The 27,209-nt window shown below is 36.4% G+C and overlaps 2 protein-coding genes across 2 annotated transcripts; one reads left to right on the top strand and one right to left on the bottom strand.

The window, feature by feature from the left end:
- The first annotated feature begins 216 nt into the window (after positions 1-216).
- b3gnt3.4 (UDP-GlcNAc:betaGal beta-1,3-N-acetylglucosaminyltransferase 3, tandem duplicate 4) lies at positions 217-8,090 on the top strand. Its single transcript, XM_043247585.1, has 2 exons — positions 217-372; positions 3,902-8,090. The coding sequence occupies exon 2, from the start codon at positions 3,910-3,912 to the stop codon at positions 5,056-5,058; it is 1,149 nt and encodes a 382-aa protein (XP_043103520.1). The 5' UTR covers positions 217-372; positions 3,902-3,909; the 3' UTR covers positions 5,059-8,090.
- A 4,967-nt stretch (positions 8,091-13,057) lies between these two features.
- jak3 (Janus kinase 3 (a protein tyrosine kinase, leukocyte)) lies at positions 13,058-26,994 on the bottom strand. The gene is made up of 24 exons (XM_043247297.1): positions 26,848-26,994; positions 25,345-25,568; positions 25,118-25,235; positions 24,507-24,624; positions 24,140-24,285; positions 23,723-24,023; positions 22,831-22,953; positions 22,475-22,632; positions 22,271-22,382; positions 21,853-22,033; positions 21,032-21,156; positions 20,752-20,883; positions 20,434-20,521; positions 20,084-20,208; positions 19,151-19,289; positions 18,879-19,027; positions 18,561-18,711; positions 17,409-17,542; positions 17,052-17,241; positions 16,758-16,882; positions 15,999-16,171; positions 14,041-14,158; positions 13,726-13,839; positions 13,058-13,573 (listed from the first exon to the last, which is right to left on the bottom strand). The coding sequence occupies exons 2-24, from the start codon at positions 25,529-25,531 to the stop codon at positions 13,454-13,456; spliced, it is 3,327 nt and encodes a 1,108-aa protein (XP_043103232.1). The 5' UTR covers positions 25,532-25,568; positions 26,848-26,994; the 3' UTR covers positions 13,058-13,453.
- Between the last annotated feature and the right edge of the window lie 215 nt (positions 26,995-27,209).

Below are 27,209 nucleotides of genomic sequence, written 5' to 3'. Positions count from 1 at the left end.
ATTTTTATATATTTTTTGTTACTAAATAAAAATTGCGTTGTTATGCTCACGCGCTTCCGTTTTTATTTGTCTTAAGAAAAGTGCGCCTTATACCGTGAAACTCAGAATAAATCAATTTGGTTGCGTCGCAAAGAGTCTACCAATGATTAATCAGCGAGCCGGTTACCATGTTTTCTAGGAAAGCAGACTTTAAGACCCAGCCTCTGTGTGCATCACGCTCAGCGTTTCCTCTAGAGAGAGTACCACTCGTGTGGATTTCCTCATCAGTTGGAGGTAGTCTGAGCTGTGAGTGCTGGGTGTGGATCGTGGTGTAAACTGATTTTAACATGAGCAGAAGCTCGCACTTTTGCAAAGAAGGGAAATAACCGACAGGTATGATTAACGCTATTTCAACGTGTTTTCTTTTAGAGATTTATATCATAATTCTCGGTTTACGTTTTTGCAAGTAGCTGACAATAATCAATTTCAGTAAGCTAATTGCATTTTAAGTGTGCTCAAATGCAATGGAAAATATATATATATATATATATATATATATATATATATATATATATATATATATATATATATATATATATATATATATATATGTGTAGCTACGTTTTTACAGCTAAATATAAAGATTGTTATATGATTCTCGCATGTATTGTGTCTCAAACGTAGATTAAACGACACAGGTCTGTTAATAATAAAAAAGATCACGGTTGCCATTGTATTAACAGTAACAGAGAAAACGTTGGGAGAGAGACTAATTAACGGAGATCACTCCTGAGGATAGGCCTGCTGTTCACTAACAATTTATTTATTTTACTAATTAGCCTAACACTTAGACGTAGACACCGGAGTGTGACAGCTTTTGTTACTTTAAAACTTAATTTCAGTTCAGACAACGTCCAAAAAAAGTTCTCAGTTACCATGCAGTCAGCATATTTTAATATGTTAACGCATTCTGTGCTATATAAATCTTTTCTGCACAGTTAAATGCTATTCCGATTTTCATAACAGTCTTAAATTTAATGAAAATGTTAAATACCATATCGTTCTTTTAAAAAAGTAGGCATTTTTTCAGTTTTGGCATGTGTACAGTGTAAACATTTCTGATTCAGCGTGTCTTTACTCTTCATATTTTGTATTACACAGTTGCAAACGTAATGTGGTGTGCTGAAAGGTTGCCGAATAGACCAGCAGACATTGCATTTACAGAAATATTAATCAAAGTTGTAACGATATTACAAGTTAGCTTATGCTTTTATAATAATTATTAAATAGCATCTGTAAAACAACAACTCTGGACCTATATTTAGCTAATTGAGGCATATGATATTGGAATATAATAGCGCGCATAAAGTAGGCTAAGGTAAATATTGTTAAGCTGTTTTCAGTTTATGAAATATATTATTTTTATTACAAAATCATACAGGCTACCCAGGAGATTTATAAAGGCCACGCAGAAGACAAAAACTTATCCAATAAAATGTTATATCATAGCACATGTCTGTTCAAACATGAACTAAAGCTAAAACAAACAAACAAAAAATCTGATTGACAAGCGATCTGGAAATAATTAAATTATATGTACAGATTATTTAATATTGCACTTTCGTATACTTACCGTTGCCCATTGACATAACATATCACGAATGAAATAAAATAAAATGTCATTTCATGTAGGCTATTCTTGGGGGGCCCTCTTGTGGCCGCGGGGCAGCCGCTTAGTTAGCTTATGCCTTGGGCTGGCTCCTGCTCAGATATTCATCTCGTTTGATATTATTTTTATTTAAATATATTTAACATTGAACAGTGAAGACCACAGTTGTATTACAAAACAAAATACTAGGCTGTGCCTTTAATTCCGTCATGCATGGCATTGGCTTTGTAAACAGATCCAACGTAGCGCCGCTATGATTTCTGGGCCCCCTAGTAGAAATCACAATCTCGGTCCACAGCCGTACAAACCGCGTTCCGGTGGTTCCCCAACGTTATAAATCGCGTTTCCTCCGCAAGGGGCCCCCTCCATCGCCGGGCCCGTGAAATCGTCCTGATTCCAGCCCCCTAGCGGCGCCCCTGGTCACAGACAGTACATGCCCTTATCCAAAAAATCCTATAAGATTCCAATAGAAAAAATGTATAGGATTCCATTTGGAATTTCTATCGCATTTTGGAACCGTTTGTATATGATTCCCATTATAGCGTTATAGGGCAGGCTGCGTTCTCACAGCCGCAGAATACGGTTGTCAGTCCTGGGTTTGGGATTGACAACCGTATTTTCTTTACAGGTGTGGGTCTCGAAATGTCTCATTCACACAGCATCTTACAATCGTGTTTAGTGTTTGTCTGTTTGAACGGGAGAGAAGCCAGCATTTGTTTACCAGTAACAATAGCGACATTGACCGAAGTAATATCAAAGATGACTACGTCTGTAAAACTGAAAGTATCACTTCCTCACACCACAAGAGTCCAATTTAGCCGCAAGTTTTTCTTCAGCCCTTCACTAACCGACAGCAGCTTTTAAATTTGGGTGGAGAGCGAAGCATTTGAACACAAAGCTAAAAATGTACAGGTGTGAGCTCGGTTACAGAACGCGGTTGTTACACCCCCAAACAACCGAATTGTGTGTGAACGTAACCGTGTTAAGGACTCAAAAGCAGGATTAACAACCGTTTTCTGCTGCTGTTTGAATGCAGAGCATTTTCTTTTGTAATCCAAAGGTGCACCTTTCGGCTGTATTTGTTTTTACTAAAAAATATTATTTGTAGTTTTTCTCATCCTGATGCAGGCAACAACTCTGAATATATTTAGTTGTTAACGAAAGACAGCACAGTTACAATATCATGATTATGCTTATATAAGAAAAAAGACATCAAATTCGTCTACATTTATTTTAATAATATATTAAATACTTCAACACATCAGATACAATCACGACTTGTGCACATTTTAGTAAAAAAGCCTGACTGCTTCATTTCGGCTTAGTGTATACTTTATCTGTTAATTCTGCTAAACGTTAATTAAAACTGAAACTATATAAAAAATAAAATAATAATGTCTTCACAAAATAAAAAATAAACTAAAACAAACAAAATATTAATGAAACTAATAAAAACTAAACTGAATTTTATAGAAAATGTGAAAACAGTATTAAAATTAAATGAAGAGAATCTCATTTAAAATGGCGGAATACCCTGGGAAGTCCACTTGGCAGTTCACTTATGGTCGAATGGAACGTCCCTTTATAAATCAGCTTTACAGAAGTTTACGAGCTGGCTTATCTTTAAGCAGAAGTTCCAAAGAGCACTTCATGCACATGGTCAATAGGTTACCAGGCAACATAACAGGTCCTCTGTGTCATGCATTTGACTGTGCAGAATTGTGGCATCTTTCAAATATTCAGTGATTCATTACTGTGGTGAATGACATCAAGTCAGAACCTCTACAATATTGGTGGACACATCCACCTTTTTCTTGACGTGAACTCTATAGGTCTAAGCTTTTGATCTCATCTGCATCTAGCTATTTACAGCTGTGCAAAACAGTCCATTTTACTGCATGATATCTGGAACTGGCGTGTCTTATCATGTAATTTTAATTTATTATCCTAATTATGAACACACTGGTTTATAGTGCAAACACTTTCACAGTTTACTGCATGTTGTTATTCTCCTCGTTATTTACCGAGCGTCTAATGAATCGGAAGCCTCAACTGTAGGCTTATTTTGCATTGAAGATAAAGGTGAAGAACAAAAGGATGAAACCGAAATACCAATAGGATTTTGGAATATTTTTTGATCAGTTTAAAACTAAAATATGTGCCTGAGAGTGTGTGTGATTTTCGTTAAATGAGATTCAAACACTCTTGAATTTGAGTAAGATTAATATGAATTGTCTCTCTGTTCTTAAACAGGTGCGGAGATGAGAAGGAAACGCTTGCAGATGATAGCATTACTTCTGACAGGTGTTGTGTGCCTGGTCATTATCGTGAACAAAAACGACTCAGAAAATGACGTGACGCTACAAAACGAAGACTTATACAAGGTGTTCCATCAACAAACCGATTTGCCCAGCTTTGAAACTCCCCAGCCTTCATCTTCACATTGTAATCCTAATATATCTGCTTATAATGTGAGTGGATTTTCTGATCTGCCAAATCATATCCAAGATTTTCTGCTTTACCGACACTGTAGGAGTTTCCCCATGCTTCTTGATGTGCCTAATAAGTGTGGCGGACCCCAAAACTCTGCAGATGTTTACCTCCTGCTGGTCATCAAGAGTTCTCCAGAGAATTATGATCGACGAGAAGTTTTGCGCAAAACATGGGCAAAGGAAAGATTGCACAAAGGCGTGCGGATCCGTAGAGTCTTCATAACCGGAACGAGTAAAACTGGCTTCGAAAAGAACAGGTTGAACACACTATTGAAGCTGGAGAACAGTGAGAACCAGGACGTTTTACAATGGGACTTCAATGACTCTTTCTTCAACCTCACACTGAAGCAGATTCTTTTCTTAGAGTGGATGGAAAGATGGTGCCCGAATGTCAGATTTCTTTTAAATGGAGACGATGACATCTTTGCCAATACGTTTAACATGGTTGAGTATGTTCAAGGTCAGAAGGACAATGATGGAAGTAAACATCTCTTCGCTGGGCACCTCATCCAGAATGTTGGCCCTATCAGACAACAATCAAGCAAATACTTTGTCCCAGTGCAAGTGCAGGAGTCTGAAAGGTATCCTCCATATTGTGGTGGAGGAGGCTTTCTTCTCTCGGGCTTCACGGCCAAAACGATCTACGAGATGTCTCACTCTATTGATCTGCTGCCCATTGATGATGTTTACATGGGAATGTGTTTGGAAAAAGCTGGCCTCAAACCTGTATCCCACTTTGGCGTTAGGACCGCTGGTCTGCATGTCCCATCTATGAATGTGGACAAATTTCACCCTTGTTTTTACAGAGAAATCATTTTAGTCCACAGATTTCTGCCGCACATGATTTTTGTGATGTGGAATGAGATACAAAACCCATATTTGCAATGCGGAAGGATGAATTCCACGTTCAAAATCTGAACTGGGTGTTTCATTACTTTTAAAAGGAAACATAATATCTTGCTGGAGTCAATTCAATTAAGTTTTTTTTTTAAATAATGAGCTCTTTAAGATTCCTTTTTTAAACATGGTGAAAAGTTCTGAAACATGGTGTAGTTTAGTAAGATTATTGCCTCATGAAAAGTATGTGGTCTATTGCACTTTAAGTGGGAAGGGTGGTTGACTCCTTTCTCATCGATGGTAGTTATAGTCCTTGTGATCATTATGCTTATTTTTAAACAATGTCAAAGTGCTTCTCTGTTTACTGTAAAAAAACAAACATTTTAATTTTAAGGCAATCAGCTTCAGCAGTTTTCTTAACTTATTTGTGTAAGTATTTTCTCAACTTTTGTTTTACAAACTTAAAACAGGAAGTTGAGAAAACTGCTGAAGCTACTTTTACATTTTACGTTGGCTCAACTTTTTTGAAAAGTAGATATAGAAACATCTATATTTTTAAAGTCTAATTTTATTAGGGGAATTAAGCAGAATCTCAGGAAAAAAGTACCTTTCCAAAAGGAATGCTTTTGTGCTTCATTTACCCAAAAAATGTGGATATTAGTAACTAATTAACAACATTTGTAGCTAGGGCTGGGCAATATATCACACAATATATTGATGCGCATCTTGTCAGTAAATCACAGTTCTTTGATTAGCAGTAAATCAGCTGTTGTCAAATGGAGCAGATGTTAATACACAGAGCCATAAATCACTGACTAGCTACGCAAAGCTTGTCAGTGATCTATGGCTCTGCGTATCAAATGCCTCTCCATTTGAAAACAGCCGATGGAGATTTACCGTTAACCAAAGAACCACTTTACTGACGAGATGCGCGTTAATATATTGTGCAATTTATTGCCCAGCAATATTTTTAAGCCTTTTTTTGTCTAAGATTGTGTAATATATAAGAAAATAGCAGGATTCCATATATAAAATGACTGCTGAAAAAAAGCTGTTTTTTACATCTAAAGAGGAGTGTATTATGAAGTACAGTGCTTTGTGACAAAATACAAATAATTCCAGCAGGGCTGGCCCAAGTTTTTATGGAGGCCTAAGCCGGACCCATCAATGTCTAAAATAGCCTAAAAGCTTGTTTGTTCATACAAATCTAACACACCCATGGTCAGTTTTGTTTGTTGTAGTATCATACTATTGTTAGCCTGTTATATTTTTACTCTTCTGTAATTTGTATAACACAATTGTAAACAAGTGTGGTCAAGTGTTAATTTGCACTAAATGTTATACTTTTGGTGTACTGAAAAGTATATATTTTTATACAGCCCTGTTGCTACCAATAGAGTTCAGTGGAAATAACAACAACGACTATAGTTAGCTAACGATGGTTTTGAGAAAAATTACCCCTAATTAATTTGTCCCTCTCCACCCCCAAAACGCGACCAATTTAACCCTTTTGACGGCATGCTTTGTCTGACGCTGAGCCAGAGAAAGCTCCAAAAAAAAGACGCGGAAACAACAAAATAATAAAATGACATGTTCAGATTATTTAATGATTTAATATTAATCTTTCATATAACTACCATTTCCCTTTGACAAAATAGTCATTTCATACAGGCTACTCTTGGGGGCCCTAAGTAGCTGCTTAGTTCGCTTATGCCTTGGGCTGGCTCTGGTTTTATGATATGTCTGCTTTCATAGAATATTTATTTGAAAAATATGTTACTTAGGAAAATGAATGCTCTTACTTTGATACGATACATTTCTTACTGTCAGCACTCCAAAAACATAACAACAGTACACGCATGCTGTATGTGAGAGCCATATCTGTATCATTTGATTTGAGTTGAATCTTGTTTGTTTCAGTTCTTTTGAATCAAAAGAATGTTTCGCAAAGAGCACTCTGTTATTACATTTGCAAAGCACAAAACTGAATTGCAACTGGAAAGCACACTGGACTATATGTTCATGTAAATTTCTATGTCAGATGTAAATTATTTGATAACTTGTGTTTTTAACTTTTTTCACATTGTGAAATGAAATTGCGATACAGTTTGACAGAGCTTCAAAAGTCTGTGTGTTCGGTCTTTTCCTTGCGTTTCTTCACTTATCACTTATATTTATTAATCTTTTGCTTTTCCAATTCCTAATTCTGACCCTTCGCATAATTTTATCTGACTCCAATCTTTCGTGATTTTAGATATATTTAAGTGTAACTGCTGATCCCTCTAGTTGTGATTAAATTTGGATCATTTTTACTATAATAAATTTTATATACTTTTTTTAATACTTCCTAGCTTCAACTTATCGTTCGTTAGGAGTCTGGGTCGCTTAGAGACCTTGTTTGGCCAGAACAGACTCACGACACATCTGGGCTAGTCCAGGTTTTAGTCAGCAGCTAGCCCATAGATCGCTTACTTTAATGCAGCCATTTCCGCAATAGGCTCAAAAAGAGTAATTTTTTATGCATTCCCAAAGTTATAGCATGCTAAGCCAGTTTGGTGGCCAGAAATCAAGATCTCAAAAACTGGCCTCCGGCTCCGTCCATTGATCATTGACCTGACTCACCCTAGCACTCCAACAATGCAGAAAAACACAGAAGTCACTAACCTACTAGAATAATGATTTCAGACAATATTATAAGTTAACCAAGATTAACGTTTATTTTGCCAGGCAAGAATATGTTCCAAATTGGTTTAATTTGTAAACATTTGCACAACTGATCTGAGTTTTTATGTTAAAGCTTTTTTGCAACATTTATTTATTACTGTTAGTATCTTGAGCAAGCTATTGCAGCTGTAACTGCTAGCATCTTGAGCAAGTGTGTTACCTATTAACTCACTACTGTTACTGTACACAACTTTGGGAAAAGGAAACTCATGATGCTAGACGAAAAAAAAGAAGTTACTGAGAAAAGTTAGAAAAAAAGCAAGGCATGATGCATTCAGATTTTTCTGTTCTCTCAGTCGTCTTCTTAAATTGTACAAAGTAACACTACTTTGTTTGTTCACTGCTAAATGCGAAATGCATCATTGAGCCAATAAATTTGTTCAAACTCATGTCTTGTTTCATTAGTAACAATAGAAATGCAAAAGGTAGCACACTATGGGGCCGATGGTGTATAATATTAGCTCTGTACATGGGTTTGTGTAACAAAAAAAGCAATACTTGTGTAACTTGAAAGCAATACTTGTGTAAGGGGAACTATGCTTTTTCTGAAGACAAACTCATCAAAGCAAATGTCTTCTGTTTTGTTGATTATACCTTTAGTCCCTCTAAAATCAAACACTAACTTACTGAAAAACCTCTTGAGACATCTCTTTATTGTCTCTCGTTCGACGATTGTGACTTTTTGTATTACGGCATTTCAAGTCCAAAGTAGCTTGTTTACAACTGGTCCAAAATGCAGCAGTCACATTCCTCATGCTAGCCCCTTTTTGCAAGCTCCTGTTCATTTTAGGGTACATTTTTTATTTATTTATAAATGTCTACACTGCCCCTAGCTATTTATCACAATTGCTGCATCCTTACAATCCTACCAGAAACTTAAGCTCTATCACTCAGAACGTACTTCAAGGTTAAAAAGTAGAGGAGACAGAGCTTTCCCTTGCCCAAGCAGCTGTGCCAACATAAACGACTACCGCCCTGTAGCACTCACACCCATCGTTATGAAGTGCTTTAATCGACTAGTCTTGTCACATAGGCAATAGGAGCAATGAGGATGCAGTCTTCATCGTACTGCACTAGGTACTCACACACCTGGACAATAAAAACACTTACGCACGGATGCTGTTTGTTGACTTCAGCTCAGCATTCAACACTGTCATACCCTCTAAGTTAATTACCAAACTCAGAGATCTTGACATTAACATCTCACTGTGCAACTGGGTTATGGACTTCTTGACCAACAGACCTCAGCATGTTAGCTCAGGCCACATCCGCTCCACTACTGTCACTCTCAACACTGGCGTACCACAAGGCTGTGTGCTGGGCCCCTTCCTCTACTCCCTCTTCACCCACGACTGCAGGCCTGTGTTTGGATCTAACTCCATCATCAAGTTTGCAGACGATACTACAGCGATCGGTCTCATCAGCAACAACGATGAGACTGCCTGCAGGGAGGAGGTCCAGCATCTGGCCACGTGGTGCAAAGACAATAATGTACAATACAGAGCATCCTAACAAACTGTGTCACAGTCTGGTATGGGAGCTGCTCTGTCGCTGAGCGTAAGGCACTGCAGCGGGTGGTGAAAACTACCCAGCGCATCACAGGAACTCCACTTCCATCCATTGAGGACATCCAGAAGAAACACTGTTTGCGTCGAGCTCGCAGTATTCTTAAGGACTCCTCTCACCCTGCCCACAAACTGTTTTCCGTCCTGCCATCCGGCAGGCGATTTCAGATTCTACCAGACTAGAAGAAGTAGACTGAGGAACAGCTTTTTTACCAGAGCTGTCTCACTACTGAATTCTGCCTCCCACTGATATCCACCCCAACCACCCCCCATCCCACCTCATTAAAAAAATAAATAAATGCACTGTTGAACATTCATTATAATGAAAATAATTAAACTTAAACAGATTTAATCCTCTTCAAACGGACAAAATAATAATATGTAGGTAGGTAGGTAGGTAGGTAGGTAGGTAGGTAGGTAGGTAGGTAGGTAGGTAGGCAGAGAACATAAACCACACTTAAAAACCTTGACGATCGGACAAAGGTGAACTCAAACACACAGGACTTAAATATACAAGGTAATTGACTAAATTAACAAGAAACAGCTGAAGACAATGATACAATTAACAGGGTCGGAAGGTAGGGCACACAGAGCACATGTCACAAGACAAAAACGACAACACAGAGTCCAAAGACGTGACACATAACATGATATTCAATTAATTGTGTGAAATTGACACTTTAATAATTCGAGAAACTGTAAATGTATGTAAAAAGGACTGAAAGTTGTCTGGCTTTTACTGTCTCTAGTGTTCATTTATTTTGGAAACTGTGATGTATACTTGCTGGTACACATTTTGTGTCTCGCTGAAAAGCGGAAAGTTTATGCCATGAGTTTTTTTTACAGCTTGACACATTATGAGCGCATGTATGAAGTGTTGCCTGGCGTCCGTCCATGCTTCATGCTCTGAATGTAGCGTCTGTGTCTGTAGGCGTACGATGATCTGACATCATTTGGTGTGGCTTCCTCAACAGATGAGAACCTGAAAATACAGCTCTAAAACTACCTTCTTTAAAGAGCAAAGTCCAGACACATTGAGAACAAAATGCACTTTGACCCACTATATGCATATTTTGTAGCTTCTTTTGAATGGCTGTCAGTGGCAAAACGTATACAAATAGTTTTTGTTTATAATAAAATTAAATTAACTGATTTACAAGTGTTACTTAAAGATTATTCTTCAGTGTTTACTTTGTCACATTACAGGACTGTAGGCGATTGTTCATGGGATATGTTAAAATGACCAATGTATCATTTCCAATCAAACTGATACTGTACTGGCCACAAAAGGAGGGCCCTCACCTTACTAAGAAATAATTTTGCTTTAAAACACAGCTATAACTATTACAGTATCTTGAGCAAGTTTGTAACTTATTAACACACTACTGCACACAGTTATGGGAAAAGGAAACTCATCTTAAAAAAAATTTACTAAGTAATGCTACTTTGTTTTTTTCAATGTAAATTTGTTTATTAAATGTAGAATGCATCATTAAGCCAATACATCTTTTGAGACAACAACTGATGTCTTGTTCCATAAGTAACAATCCAAATCCTTTACTTTGAAAGCAATACTCGTGTAAAGGGAACTATGCTTTTTCTGAAGACAAAATCATCAAAGCAAATGTCTCTTCCGTTTTGTTGATTATACCATCCGTCCCTCTAAAATCAAACACTAACTTGCTGAAAAACCTCTTGAGACATCTCTTTATTGTCTCTCGTTCGACTATTGTGACTTTTTGTATTACGGCATTTCAAAGTCCCAAGTAGCTTGTTTACAACTTGTTCAAAATGTAGCAGTCAAATTTCTCAAAAAAGGTTGCAAATAAGATCATGCTAGCCCCTTTTTGCAAGCTCCTGTTCATTTTAGCATACATTTTCGAATTCTTTTATTTCTTTATAAATGTCTATATTATAATTAAGTGATATGCTAACAATGTTCAAATATATTGCAGTGAATGTGTTAATAAATCATTTACAGAGCTTTCTGCATCCCCTAATCTAAAGCGTAAACTACTCATCAGTTGTAAATGGTTTACTCATCACTGGTAGACCTTTCACCTCGGTGTGTACACACACACACACACACAACCTGTAACAGGCTTGTGAAACATTTACAACTGATGAGTAGTTTACGCTTTAGTATAAGCGATGAAGAAAGTGTTGTAAATGATTTCTTCACATGTTAGTAGATAATAGTACAATGTTGACATTTCAATGATTTAAAAGTGATTAATACTTTTACTAGCACTGGTAACTATTTTAATAATTCACACTGACAAACTCATCATCCTTTTACAGTCATTTTTAGTATATTTTCAGCTGGTTTGTGAAGTCCTACAGACAAGATCGTGAAAATGGGCTGACTGTATTCTTTCTTTTCAAAAAAGGCTGGAAAGGTAGCTTTTATTGCACTATGGTAGCTGCACACCATTTTCAAACATCAAGACTTTAGGTTAAAACGTAAAGGGATTTTTGGTAACATTTTGCAATAAAATTCCAATAGCTACATCATTAAATATTAGCTACTGCATTGAATTAGGCTCTTCCAAGGACTTGATTCCCTTGGGGGTGGATTCACCATGTGACATTCACATTGCTGTAACACTAAGCTGGCCATAAAAATGTCTAATCAAATTGAAAAATGTAAAGACTTGACTTTCATCCATGGTGAAAATGAAAAGAATGTTCATAAAATGGCATGTCTAATGCAGGAAAGAAAAATGAGAATAATAAACATAAACAGAGAAGAGTAAATTAAAAGATTTTGCTGGATTGTTGGAGTTAACCGATTAAACATTGTGTGATTGTTTCACAAACTGTGGAGTTTTATTTTGATTTCATTCAAGTTATTTAAAGTGTTACCACAGCATTATGAATGGCATCTCAACAATGATAACTACAGGGTCTAGTTAATTGCATAGGACTTACGCCAAATGTTTCATTGAAGTCAACTATGGCATTGCATCCTTAAAATATGATACAAATTTTAAATCCCACATAGAATTAAAGGCAACAGCAATAATCAAAATTTGAATAATTATTAAGCAAGAACACTCAATTCTATACAAACCACCTGTTGTAACACTCCTCCCTGTATGCACATTAAACACTTTATAAACGTGATATGTCTTCAGGTACAGTATTTATGTTACTTTTTACCGAAATAGTGTTAATTCTTATGCTGGTGTGTCGCGAAAATCTGGGCCAGTGACACCTGAGATTTTAACATCAAATTAAATTCAACTCAGTATTACAACATTACAGCATTCCATTTATGCAATGCAAAAGGCGTTTTCATCATGACGGCTCACTCCTGCTGTTTTAGTTTTTTACTTTGGCTGACTCTGGTAAGTGAAGGTGTTCCGGCAGATGTTGGAAGTTTCTCTGGGAAATGTAGGAGCAAAGAAAACAACGCTTTCTTACTTGCATGAAGGAATCCTCTTGGATTATATCAAAATTCTCATTTTCCTTTTATTTTCGCTTGTAATTCATGACTAGCGTTTTGTTTCGTTCTCTCTCCGCTCTCATCACTAATCACACAATGCAGACTGATTTGCATTTTATTTAAGAGGTTAGGGTTTTATGCATTATGTCACATTTATTATATATTTATTATATCTTTCTCTTTCACAAGAGAAAGTTGCTGTTTGTTATTTTCAGTACATCCCAAACCCTGTAGTTTATGTGAGGTGACTGATATTCAGTTAAATATGTGACTCTCTTTTAATCAGTTTTTTATTTATTTTGTGATAAAATTTCATTTTTTCACCACGTGTGATAAAATCCAAACAGAACCTGTTCATTTGGGGAGTGGTGTTAGTTCAGTTTCGGTTCTGAAAATATAATAAAAAAAGCAGAAACAATTGACTTTCTTATGCAACTGCATTAAGTGGCAAAAACCACAACAAAAAAAACAGAACAAATGTGATGCACTAGTAATTTTGACCGTATCTTTGTGATTCAACCAATTAAAGTTATGCATTTTATTAAGGAATATGTTTAAACGGGTAGTGCTAGCTCTGTAAATGTATGGGCAAATAAACAAGCTGATCTACTGCAACTGTGGGTATGCTTTAAAGGAAGCAAAACACTGAAAAAGTCCCGATATGTCCTGAAATACTCAAATATATATGAAATATACATATATGTTCAAAATACAGTAATCTTTAAGGGTGACTCTGAATTTAACCCTTACAGCCTTCTCTCTCATCTAACAGACTATTCTCAATCAGGTCCTGTAGAGTGGAGAAGCTTGGTCTCTCCTCGCTGTTGAACTCCCAACACTGCATCATAATACTATGCACCTGAACAAAAACACAAACAAACATTAAATAAGTAACTTTTTAGAATTTGTACTTGCTTGGTGCATGAAGTTGCCTTCTGTGTACAATGGAGCTCAATTAAATTATGAATTTGATCCATACAAAAGCATTCAAATATAAATCAGTTTTTTCACCTTCGGTGGACACTGAGATGGAGCTGGTAACCTCCAGTTATCCTTGAGAAGATTAAGAAGATGGATTGCCACGGATGGACTCTGAACATAATTTCCTATCTTCTGGATACACAACTGCATCAAAAGATTTACAATAAAGCAGGTTTAACATATTAAATGTTTTGAAACATCATACATTGCGATAACAAAGACAGAATCTTATATTTTTAGTTAGTTTTTTTTTTTTTTGAGGTTCTTCAAGGTGACAGTAAGGACCTCCTTGCCTCTGTACTCGTACAGTAGCAACACTATTATCATGGAGCTTAATTTACTCACTCTTTTGGGGTTTCGGCTGATGTCGCAGTAAGAGAAGAGCTCGTGCAGGACAATGCCGAAACTCCATACATCTGATTTGTGAGAGAATTTCAGTTCTGAAATAGATTCAGGTGCATACCTGAACAGGACAGGACACAAAACAACAAGTTTAACAAAACTTTAACGACAAATAAAAACAAAACAAAAACAACTACTTGACTCTGTAACACTAAATCCAGTTTGACCAGACAAATTGCATTTTAATAAATATGTAATGACAAGGTAATAACAAGAGTAATTACACAGTTGTGGAAAACTGGGAACTATTTTTCTTTGTGGGAACTGCATTTGGTAATAAAATATTACAATTAAATTCAGTTTCAGTTACAATTAAATTCAGTATTATGAGTATAATTATTTAACTTATTATGTCATCCTGGTATCCGTCTTTCATTTCATACAAACACAGCTGCTGCAACGATTGTTTTGAAGATTGTAATGGATTATATGCTACTTACAAACTGTTAAGATTCAACTGTTATAAGAGATTTGTTTGTCTTAAATCAAATGTCTTTTAATCGCCATAATTATTTTCTGTGTTGAAATTGTGTGTAATACGTGCTATGACCGCACCGTCTCCCTTAAATGTCCGTCTGGTTTGAAGTTACCGCTTCCTGGCAAGGGTTTCTTCACTGAAGCTTTGCTTTCAAATATTTCAACTCAGATCAAAGTTTTATGTCTAATTATTTGCTTTTGCGGCAAAAAGCTGTCTAATAAGCGAAATAATGTACGTCCAGCAGGTCGTCATGGCAGAATAAAGCCAGACGTGAAACGGATCTCACTTCCTGCATAGGAAGGTTTGCAAGGTCCCGTTGCAATGCATTAAAACTTTTTTTCTGTTGTGAATTGTGCCTGGCTGATTTTATTCTAAACAACAAAACACTGCCTCAGTTTTTCCTTGATTTTCTGACACAACACAGATGACATGCGTGGGATGAATCTACATTATTATGCGAGAGCATGTTGGAGTATGCAATTCAACTAAGAATGCTTAGGCATATGTCTTATTTATCACCTGTTGAAATGTTCCTATTAGCATACTTCCCTTCCAAACATGCAATCTGTATAAATATATTTATTTCCCAACTAACCTGCTGCAGTCAAGTTCATATTTCATTGATGTTTGCTGTTAAACAAAAGCCTTACAAAAATGGCTTTACTATAGTAAATATTAAGATAGATAGTTTTTTTTTATTTTTTCTGTTTTTTGCTGGTTCGCATAGCCACAGTTGACACATTAAGAGTAGTATTAAAATAGTCATCTATTGCGCGGGTGTTTAACTTTGTTAAAAGTTTTGGCTAAATAATCTTAAACAGTATAACGCTTTGACAGCGTGACTTTGAATATTAGGAAATTTGGCATAAATCTTATGTACAGTGAAATGACTGTTAATGAAGAATAATTACTGAAATTTTACATTCAGTCCCATCGCACTTTTTAAACTGACACTGTAAATTGGTAACGTTACGTCGATTGAAACTACAAGTTTGGTTGAGTCTGGAAAATTTGATCATTTCCTTCAATTTTTCACTTTTTTTGTTGATATTCAAAAGTAGTCACTTCAAAGAAAGAAACCAGTTGGCCCATTTTCATATTTTTTACCGTTTTTTTTTTTTTACAGTTCACAGTTTTTATGTTATTTGTTATTTGTATTCTGACTGTTATTCAAATATATGCATGCCGTTTTTAATTTAGCTGGTAAGTTCACACCTTATGTGACTAAAACAGTTTCTTTTAAGACCGTTTTAATGACAATGAAAATCAGAGCACATATAATACCTAGACACACCCGGTGATTATTTGCTCTGTGTTGATAGATTATTTCAGTTTCAAATGTCAAGTTCCACAAATACGAAAAAAAAGCTTTGTGTGTTCGGAGAAAGTTCAAAAAGAACCTTTTGAAAAATGTAATCATTACCAGAAAACGGGGCTTTCTCCTGGCTGCGTGACACGGTAGTACTCTTTATCCACTGGAATGATCTTCGTGAGCCCAAAATCAGCTATTTTCACCAGAGTGTCGCTGGCGACTAGGACATTGCGAGCAGCTAGATCACGGTGAACATAACGCATGCTCTGCAAGTACTCCATACCCTACGAAAGAAAACTGTGTGAAGTTCCACAAACAAACCAATAAACTGATAAGTAAAAGGATTGAGTGAGCTCTGTTGGAACTTCTATTCTTGTTTTGTAGTTTTATTAACATTATGGTCTAATACATCAAAGTGGTTTTGAAGAACTTCTGCGTGTGTGTGTGGAGTGTTGGGCAACATGCAAATGGACAATGCACAAAGGACAGGATGCTGTCCACAGCTGACACCTTGCTGAAATCTTGCTGAAGTCTCCCCCAAGCAGATTCCATCTAACTGATATCTAATCAGGATCAAGCACACACAGAAAGGAATGTTCCCTATTGTAACCTCTCTATGGGGGTTGCTCTTTCTTTATGTATAAATAAAGATGTGTGAGGGGCTGCGTTTCAGAAGCAAACTGAAGAGAGCTGGAAACAGTTTACTTCCCTTGCAACTGAAGCGGTGTCACTTGCAAGTTACACATTCGGAACAAATTATTGTGTCTATTTTTGAGTCTTAAATTATTGAGTTGTCTTCGGGCTGGTAAAGAACCTTAAAGGGGCATCCAGACCTTACAAGCTCTCTAGTGTTGGTTAGTCTGTTTGTACCTTACAGATCTGTGAGGCAAAGAGCAAAAGTCTTCGGGGGCACACGTTCTGTCTGTGCTTCTCCATATATCCGATCAGACTGCCGTATGGAAGGTATTCCATCACCAGTTTTGTGCTGAGTCGGCCTGCGAGGAGTTCAAAAGCAAGGATTGACTTTTCACTGGTGTTATATGCTTTGTTTTGTTTTGTGTTTTAGGGTTAAAGGAAGTGTCAGCGAAGGGTCTTTTCCATCTTTTCTCTTACAGAATGCATGCTGATTGGAAAATGACTGGTAATCATCAAAAGTAGTCTGACCTGTGCTGTAGCAGATGCCCTTGTATTTGACTATATAATCACAGTGCAGGGAACTGATTGTCTGGATCTCTCTTTGGAAGTCTGCCACAGTGGCCTGTTTGTTTGGCTGAAGTTCCTTGACAGCAACCAGATCCCCGGTGTTATCTCCCCACGGATCATAACGACAAAGCTCAACACTGCCAAAGTTACCCTAAACACACGCACACAGTCAAAGTATGATTGTAAATCAATCATAAGGTTTAGTTCTGAAATCAAGGTTGAATTATGGAACAGCAGAATGCATCATATAATAAATGAAACTAATGCATTAAGTTAAGAAAACACTTATTATCTGTGTTTTTTGTTTGTTTGCTGTACCTTTCCCAGAATAGAGATGAATCGGAGGTATCTCTCTTCAAAAACGTCCTGTTGTTGCTTTTTAAACATGTTTGTTCTTTTCCAGAGGCCATCACTCTTGGGAAGTGTGCCAGTTGCATGAAGAATCTCATAATCTACAGAAAGAAGTTTATAACTGCAATGATGGCTGATCATACGATTTCCATATGATTTATGATAAATCTAGCCAGGATGTATAAATCATTTTTTCCATATAAACTGGACATGCTATGGCAAATGAATAATTGTGATTAATCGCATTCTAAAATAAAATGCTTTGTTTACACTATACATGTATGGTTTTGTTTACAAATATTTACATGCACATGTTTGTATTTATGTTAACATGCTGTCACGTTGTGGTGTTAGAATAACTCAAAAGTAGGTCAGGAACACACACACACCCACACCCACACACAAACTAATACAGTGCAGATAACAAGGGGCAGACAGCTGAACATAATGCAGGTGATTAACGAATAACGAGAACAGGAACAAAACCAAATTTGGGTACACAGGAAGGTAACAGGCAGACAACAAAATAGAGTCCAAGGGGTATGACACACATAAATTATGTTTGTAAAGTTGTTATGTAAATTTTGTATGTGATTAATTGCAATAATTTTAAGTCAGATTCAGAAATTCTGATTTCAATGAAAATCGGAACTATGAGTTATTTGAAAATAAATATTCTGAAACGATTTACATAAATAATATAAATAAATAAATAATTTAATTCATTACATTAATGCCAAACATTTGTAAAGAAATAGTACTATATGTTATAATTTATTACATTTTATTACAATTAATATATTTTATACTTTCTATATGTTACACTACTGTATTCATTTTTATTTAAAATGTAAATAATATATTAATATATTTTGTAACAAGCAGATTTGTTACAAAATTTAACACTGTATTATTTAAAAAAAAATGACAAAGAACTGTCATATTTGTGTAAAGATTAGACAGAATCTGAAAAAAGAAAAGTTATCTTCCTCAAGGGGGCGCTAACTGGCCTTAAAAGCCAAGTCACATTAATTTTTCTTTCAAGTATGGAACCTAAACCGAGCTGATTGCAAACATCCGTATCATTGTAGGATGGAAGCTTGTGTATATCTGTGTTACCTGAAGTGATGAGGCTGTTAAGTTGGCGGATGATGCTCCGACAGGACGGTCTGAGCTCAGGCTGGTACTGCATGCACTGAGCGATCAGGTCGGCCAGCTCGGTCCACTCCAGAGCAGGCAGGTTTGAGAAATGCTCATAAAACTGCTGCTTCTGGATTCAAATAAGGACAGAAGCCGTTTGGTACAACAATAACACAGAGGAGTCACGATTCTTCAGTATATGCATAATGATTCAGCTTTTTATCTAGAATGTGTAACATCCTTTAAAGATCATTTATGTTTGTATATTCATGTTGTGTTCATGTGAGGTGTCTGTACTTGTACGAGGTCCAGGCCCTGCAGCGGAGCTTCTCCATTATTGAAAATCTCCCACAGCGTTGTCCCAAAACTCCACTTGTCACACTCCAGTATAATCTCGAGTGTTTCCAGTACCTCCGGAGCCACCCACGGGATTCTGTCCAACACCACTGGAAATTTTACAGAAATGTGCATTTCATTGTATTACACACAATCATTTTATAGTATATTATAATCCGTAAGATTACTCTTGTAACATTGGTTTCGTGTTCTGATCTGATCAATATAATCACCGTCTTTGCCCAGCAAGGTCATGTTGATGCCGGGGTCACTCAGTTTAATGAAGGGCGAGCTATCAGAGGAAGGGTCACCCTCTCTGGCCAACAGCAGATTCTTTGCACAAATATTCCCATGTGGGATATTCTTCTCCTCCTGCATAGTAAGAAAATTGTTTTTGAACTTTATAAATAAGGGGTGGGATACATTTCCTCAAATATTCAGTACAGAAGTGACTCAATATGAGCTTTTAACTAAAAGATCCTTGATTAGATCAGTGAGTCACGTTTTATTATTATTTTTATATACCTTCTTTAATTACTCATTATTTTTAAAGACTTTATAGTTTGTAAAATCCTTCTAAAAATCTAAAATTTCTTTCAAATCGTTTCTGTTCTTTTGAACTTTCAATTATCAGAAAGTATTATCAAAAAAAGCACTAATAAATGGCTAATATTCTAGTAATACGCATGCTAATAAGCATCAAATAGGTGTAAAATAAAGTGTTACCAAAGTATTTATTATGATAGATATACGACCATGTAAATATTTCAATCTTTGCTGTAATCTAGTGCTACTACCCTAGATTATTAAAAATGTAATCTAAAACCAACACGTAGAAGGATATTGACGCATGTTCAATATTGACTTGATAAATTGAAACATAACAAGGAGTGAGGACCAGAAGAGCGTAAGTGTAATTTTTGGTGAAATGGAGATATATAAATATTAAATGAGCCCTTTCTACTGTCATCCATGAGTATACAAATTTTGTATTATAAAAAATTAAAATAAAAAAAGCCAAATGAAATTATGAAAGATTTTTTGTTTTGGCTCTCCTTTAAAGTTGGTGAAATGTCACTTACGTTCTCACTTGGTAAACAGCTACGGCCCTGATCTAGTGTGTTCTGTACTTAGCAATCAATTTATCGTGCACGAATATTTCTCACCAGGAAGTTGAGAGCGCAGGCCAGTTGTTTGGCGACGTCTAACTTCCAGCTGACTGACACAGAAGTGCTCTTCTTCAGGTACAGGTCCAGTGCACCGTGCTTCACAAACTCCTGCACCATGATGTCTGCAGGGGTCAGAGGAGGACACACTTTACTGACACGACTGTATTCACAGGCACTTTGACGGGCAACCAACATCACCAAAAACCCTTTAGATCCACTCAAGATGTTCAAGAAGACTGAAAGAGCTGAGGTCATGACAGACTTTTCATCGCGGTTTGCCCTCTTGTGTTTAGACTGTGATAAATGAGTGTTGGTTAAGAGCGCTTTTACAAGTGTACAACACTTACTTTTGGATTTGTGCACGCTGATCCCATATACCAGGAGAAGGTGCTTGTGGGACATTTGACTCATCAAACTGGCCGCCTCAAAAAAAGACTTGAAAACAGCGGTAAGATTGAATCGTTAATCGCAATATTCTTCTCTTGAGTCAGATAATGCAAAACTATTATTACACTTGCTCACTTATTACACATAATTGTTGAAAATGTGCAAAATCTCAGTTCTGTATTGGCGTGGATTGGCATGTAACGGGAAAGGCAATATTCTTTATGCCAACGTTCACGTTCGATATAGTCTCTTTACCAACAACATGATTGAAAATGTACCTCCCAGCAGTTTTTATGGTTTGCATCCAGGACCTTTAGAAGAACCTCTGTGGTGTGTGCCACTCCGTCTCGCTGGTCTGTCTTACTTCCTCTGTAGATATGTGTGAAGGAACCCTGACCTAAGCTTTCCCTCTGTTAAGAGATAAAAAATAAGTTTGCTTTTAGTTAGTGTTTGCAGTTTGATAACAATAAATACAAATAAATAGTTAAATTATAATGTTCTATGCCCTTAAAGTAGTGGCAAAGCTGAGTAAGTAAACTTTTTTTTTAAAGGCTGTACCCAGGTGAGGTCCTCGTGTTTAATCATGTGGAACTGCATGTGGCTTGGTTTGTGTCTCTGTAACGTGGGAGAACTGGGCATCTCAGTCATACTGCTGTTACGGAGGATGATTATGTTGGTAAGTTCTGCAAGAAAGGCAAAAAATAATACAATAAAACTCAACATATGCAAAATATGGGTAACACTTTATAATAAGGTGTCATTTGTTGACATTGGTTAATATATAAACTAACACGAACAAATAATGAACGATGCATTTATTACATTATTTATTAACACAACTTCTTGCTTTAAAAATGCATCAGTAAATGATTGAAATGAACATTAACTAAGATTAATACATGCTGCAGAAGTATTGTTCGTTCTTAGCTCTTGTTTCCTATGTTGTTAACCAGTGTTAACTAATGAACCTTATTGTAAAGTGTTACCAAAATATATATTCTGGTGATGTTATTTACTTATTTTGTTCAAATGATTATTTTAGATTATTTATTAAATTTATTTTTATTACGCCTGATATGCAATTTATTTTAACCATAATTATAAAAATATTTAATAGCACAATAAAAAAATAAGTTATTTTTTTCCTTTTTTAGATTATTGTTGCAATTTATAAAAATATAAAAAAAGCAAGAAACTGCTCAATAATAATAATAGTAATATATATTTCAATTATAATTTTAAATGATTTATTATTTCACTTATTGCATTAAATATGTTATGTATAAAATATATTTTATAATGTTTGAGCAAAAACTATGAAGTACTATGAAGTTTCGTTAAGACACAAAAAAAGCAAATGTTGCACAAAAATGTTCTACCTTTTGGTCTGGGGGGGCAGCACTTGCTCAGAGTGACGGGGATGTCTGAGACGAGAAGTGTACTGTGCTGATAGAAATCTGTGAGTTGTTTTAAACTACAGAATGAGTTGTGGATTCCAGCCAGGCTAAACTTCTCGTTTTTTTCAATCAGACAGTCCTTGTAATCCACCCCTAGAGGAGTCTGTTAGAACATGCAGAAGTTAAGAAACATTATAACAGAGACCGATCATTAACAATTCAGCCAGTCTGTAAAACTAAAGAAAGATCATGCAGGAGTTTATAACAAATTTACATTGTAATAATACTAAGCAGTAATTTCTAGCATTTCGTGAATCAGAGTTAAAGCTTGTTATGAGTCATGTGCTTTTTTTAGTTACTTCCTGTTAGTTTAAATTAGTTAGTCCAGCAAGGCTGGTACCTGAATGCAAACAGTGAGGAAGTACTTGTCAAAGTCCTTGGGACTGTGACGTAACAGGAACATCCCATTTTTGGCTCCGGCTTTCTTAAGTTTGTGCATCGCGAATTCAGACCTTTAGGAAACACACAACAAAATTGCGCCCATTACTTAGTCATTTCCTTTCTAATTGTATCATATGGTAAAATATGAAATATTGTGTAGTACGTAATTGGGCCGTGGCAGTAATTCTGTATGTCCTCCAGCAAGCTTGGCGGGGCCACTTCTGTGCAGAAATAGTGAGTCGAATCTGTAGTCAATCTAAAATATCCATCGACCAGGGATACAAAGGAAAGAGCCTCAGTTAGGGTGTGAAACTCAGCCTCCTATTGATGGAGAGAGAGAAACAGAATACGCAATTTAAGATAAACTGAAAAGGATAACACTTTGATAATATCAAACCTTGGTCAGTCAAAATGGCAAATGAGTCACTACCACTAACACATTCGGTGGGGAAGTTTACTTCCTTTTCTAATGTGTTAAATTCTCCAGAAACTATTACATTTATGCATATGCCAAAATACCATGCACTGGTCGTCCTGGCGCGTGAGGGTGACCACCCTTCCTTCCAGGGGCATCTGCTCTTGAGAAAGGCGCTTGATACTAATGTCTGTGATCTGGGGGAAATCACAAAAAGTCTGCCATTCCTGTGAACGTAAAAGAGGGAGAGTCGGTACACAGCAGAGAGCAAATATACTACCGTTTAAAAGTTGTTTAACATTTTTAGTCTCTTATGGTCACCAAAATTACAGTTTTATTATTATTATTATTTATTCCTGTGATGCAAAGCTAAAATTTCAGCAGGCACTACTAGAAATGTGGATTTGGTACTTAAGGAACATTTCTTCTTATCAATGATCAATGTTGAAAACAGTTTTGCTGCTTATAATGTGGAAACCATACGACACATTTCCCTCAAGATTATCAGTAATAATTAACAGTTCAAAGTTCAAAAGAAGTACTTGAAATATAAATGCTAATCTTTTGTAACATTACACTTCTCTTTAGAGTCACTTTTGATGAATCTCTCACCCCAAACTTCTGAACAAATAGTTCAAATAAGCAAGAATGCTAAAAGGAACTTCTCATTTCTTATAAAACGAACCCTTTATTCTATTAAAACACTTTAACCCCTTAAAATTTCTATAATTTTAATATGTATTAAATAATTACAAAAGCTAGGTCCCGAAGGTGGTGACAAGTGACTGCATTAATAACTTCGTTCAACCGATTCGTTAAAGCTGTCTTCTATAACTTTCTAACGGTTATTATTTAGAACCAAAAGCCTTGATTAATTCAGCAACGGCCTACTGCTGTTCAGTTTGGAACTATTTTCCTTGGCGGAGGCAGCTTTGTGTGGATGTAAGCGACGCAAAATCAACTTCTTGATTACAGAACGTTTGTACGAAGTTCTACCTGACTCTCTTTGGTCTGAATCTGAATCCCTTCCTCTCCAGACACTCGCACGGCTTTGACTCTCGGTTGCTCGTTCTGCTCTAACCATCCAGAGTGATGCAAGGCGAAGCTTTCAGAGCCATAACTGGGCTCCAGCACACTCAGCTCCATCAGGTACTTGAGCTTCAGGCTGCGTTCACACGTCGAGCATCTGCCCAGCTTCTTTAAGAAACGCTTTAGCGTCTTTCGGATCTGATACCGCGCTAGGCGATTCATACGCTGTATATCTTGCCTGTGGGTCTCTGGGAGGCAGGATTTGTAGCTGGAATGAGATTTTTTAATTGGTTAATACAGCGTGAACCTGTGTTGAGTGTACAGAAAATCTCTGTATCCGTCCATCTACTTAAGACTTAGTTTCTTATGTTGTGTTTCTCGTACCTTGTTGTATTGCAGATCTCTCCAAGGCTCTGGTTTCTCTCTTTGGCCATACGCCACAGGTCCAGCACCGCCATTCCCAAACATTCCTGCTGCAAACTCAAAGCAGGAGAAATCCCGCCACATCCAGACACAAAATCACTGCGAGACTGAAGCAGAAAGATTGCACAAAAGGGAAGCTAAATGATTCTGAACAGTCAGCATTTTTATGACACCTTTTTTTCAATTATGCGAATCATGTCAATAGTTTAATGTGCATTAGCAGCAGGATGGAGGCATGAATTCTCGGTGTTCATTTTACATTCATACATGTATTTCGAAATAATGTTCACTTGCCTCTTAAAGCAATGACAGACTGTTGTCTATATACCTGAGCAAAAAGATAGTCAATGACACAGTAGTCCAACACAGCACAGATACGTCCTCTGCTGAGGCTAAAGCGGTAAGATGCTTTGGACCCTTGACCAAACCAGCTTGAGAAAAAGAACCTTAAACAAACAGGAAAAAAGCTTTACAGTTACAGTTCTATTTCCATCTTAAAACACAATTTTACAGTATTTAATATGTCCTCGAGCAATTCATTTAGTATTATTAGTATACTATTAGTATACCAGCCTTCTTTGTTTTACTAAGTCTACTTAAATATAGTATTTTGTGCACCCTAAATACAAACAATTAAATAATATATTTTTTGCACCATATGACGAAATGATTGGAAAAAAATTACAAAAATATTCTGTTGTCGTGCCTTATATTTTTCACAAATTATATCATACATAACTTATTTACGTGCTCCTCACTGACACGGTAACTTTAGAATTTAAATGATCAAAACATATTAAGATAATTTAACTGAAGGCGAAAAGTTAAAAACAGTAAAATCCTTACCTATCAGGAATTTGCCAATTAAATTCATGGCATGAGAAGTTAAAGTATTCAGTATTGAGCTATTATAATATATGAATATTATAGCAGTTTTACCTCACTCTGTAGTGAACTTTGACACTCTCCTCACTCTTAAACACATGAGTTGGTGGATACCAGTATGAAAGGTCTTCTGATGCCAAAGCAAACAGGTTGTGGAACACAGGAAGAATTCCTGAAAATAGAAACATTGCATTCAGGCCATTGTTGTAAGGGTTGTGCACAGCTCTTTTAAATGTTACTATAAGATTAGAAACATTAGAAGCATTATTGTTTAATCTCACCGCTGGCTTTAGCAGCAAGTGCACACACACACTCTGCTGTGATGTGTCCGGTGGGGATGGTGAAGGTGCTCTCTGAATTTAAACTGGGGCTGTAGTACAGGTGCACCTGCAGGGCAAAGTCACAGCTGGACTTCTGACTGCCAGCCCTTTCGCTCTTCATCAGGGGCACCTCTTCCTCTTCACTCATGATCACCAAATTGCCTTTCACGCAGTGTGTATCAGAGCTGTAAGCGAATGGAAACATCCTGCAAAGTTTTGAATCTGAAAGCGCACCTTGAATAAAGTTATTGTCTCTCAAAAGAAAGAGAAAGAGTCAACTCCGAATTATTGAAACAAGTCGTTTTTAAAAATGTCAAAATGAAACGTTAGCATATTGCCCGCCTACTTCGTTCTAAATGAAAATGCAAATTCATTCTTTGCCGCAAGGTACTGCTTTTGAAGCGTTAAAAAAATCACAAACACTGCTTTAAATGAAATCGACCGTTCAACGGAGGGATTTGGAAAAATTAATAATAATAATAAATGAATTAATTGTTTGGGAGTCGTTGAACAAATAAGGTAAAAACTAATCCATATCCAGAAAATCTCATGTCAACATGTTGTGTGGGACTTCCCATAAATATTAATTACCCCTAAAAGGGGCACTTTCATAATTCAAATAAAAAAAAAAGGTGAACGTTTGTGGCTATCAACAAGGTATTTGGTTGACTTTTGCTAATGTTATTTTCCACTTTATCACACATCCTAAAATAAGTACAATTTATTTTGCTGTGGTTTTCAGAAGCCTAGACGCCTAGGTAGAATACTGACCTCGAACGAGCAATGTTTCTATTTTTAATAACAGATAACAGCACAATTTTAAAAGTGCACTTTGAGATTCAACAGAGGGTTAAATTTTAATGCTGTCAAATGAGTCAAAAGTGAATTTGAAAGGTTTATTTGAAATTATTATTATTATTATTATTATTCTGAAATCATTAGGGCCTGTGGGACCCCAATCATACAGCATGTTAATTTCAACAGAATCATTAGTAATGGACAAAAGCAGAAGGTGGTAGCACTGTACTGTAAAGCAGCGGATTATTGTTAACACCAGTTCTTGGAACCGTGGTGGTCATATGGTTGATCGAAGTGAGCTCATCCTCCTTCTCATGTTGGCGATCTGTACTTTCCGTAACAAACTAAATCAAGGGTGTTTTCCCAGATATTTCCAATATTAAGCCATTAACAGTAAAAGGTTTAATATACATTAAGAAGTCGAAGTTCAGCTTAAGTTACACAAGTTTCAAAAAAATGTGTTTCTGGCTGTTAACTATTAGTAGTGGAACATCCTATTACTGTTTCTTATTCAATATTACGAATACAAATAAATAGACAAACACGAAACATACAACGCCACACTCTCAAAATGTACAGTCGTAATGACTGGAATATGCTCTGAAATGTCAGTTACGAGGTTTTTTTTCATATTACGATTCAATAAAGACAACTGAAAGGTGTTACCTGAAGTTATTAAAGAAGAAATGTTAATAATTTGTTCATGTTGATGCGAAGAGCTGCGGAAATTTCACTCAGGCTTGGCTGTTGTGAACCTCTGGTGGGAGGGATCAAATGATACTTGTTTCCGGCAAGAGACAAACCGCAGAGGTACCTCATTTCCAGACTGCTTTAGCGAGATTAACACCACCTCTGTACTTGGCCGGCCTCATCTGGCATCTCGATTTCTAGACCTGTGACCAGGTCATAAACTGCACACAGACCCACCTCTGCATATCATGAAGCGCAAGCACCGTATATAGTATACATGCATAGGAAGGGTGTTTGCTGGAGCTGCTGGGTTTGTTGCTTTCTTTACGTGGTACGAG

Source organism: Puntigrus tetrazona, chromosome 8, assembly GCF_018831695.1.
Source record: "Puntigrus tetrazona isolate hp1 chromosome 8, ASM1883169v1, whole genome shotgun sequence".
NCBI classification, from domain to species: Eukaryota; Metazoa; Chordata; class Actinopteri; order Cypriniformes; family Cyprinidae; genus Puntigrus; species Puntigrus tetrazona.
Note: the sequence above shows the minus strand (reverse complement) of the source record. Positions and strands in the feature narration are given on the sequence as shown.

What these genes read in the sequence shown, in the direction of transcription:
- b3gnt3.4 (XM_043247585.1), top strand. Translation starts at nt 3,910, where the DNA reads ATGAGAAGGAAACGCTTGCAGATGATAGCATTACTTCTGACAGGTGTT.
- jak3 (XM_043247297.1), bottom strand. Translation starts at nt 25,531, where the DNA reads ATGAGTGAAGAGGAAGAGGTGCCCCTGATGAAGAGCGAAAGGGCTGGC. An exon ending in TTGACTATCTTTTTGCTCAG is followed by an intron (nt 24,286 to 24,506) that starts GTATATAGACAA and finishes TTTCTGCTTCAG; the next exon opens with TCTCGCAGTGATTTTGTGTC. An exon ending in TACTGCCACGGCCCAATTAC is followed by an intron (nt 22,383 to 22,474) that starts GTACTACACAAT and finishes TGTTTCCTAAAG; the next exon opens with GTCTGAATTCGCGATGCACA.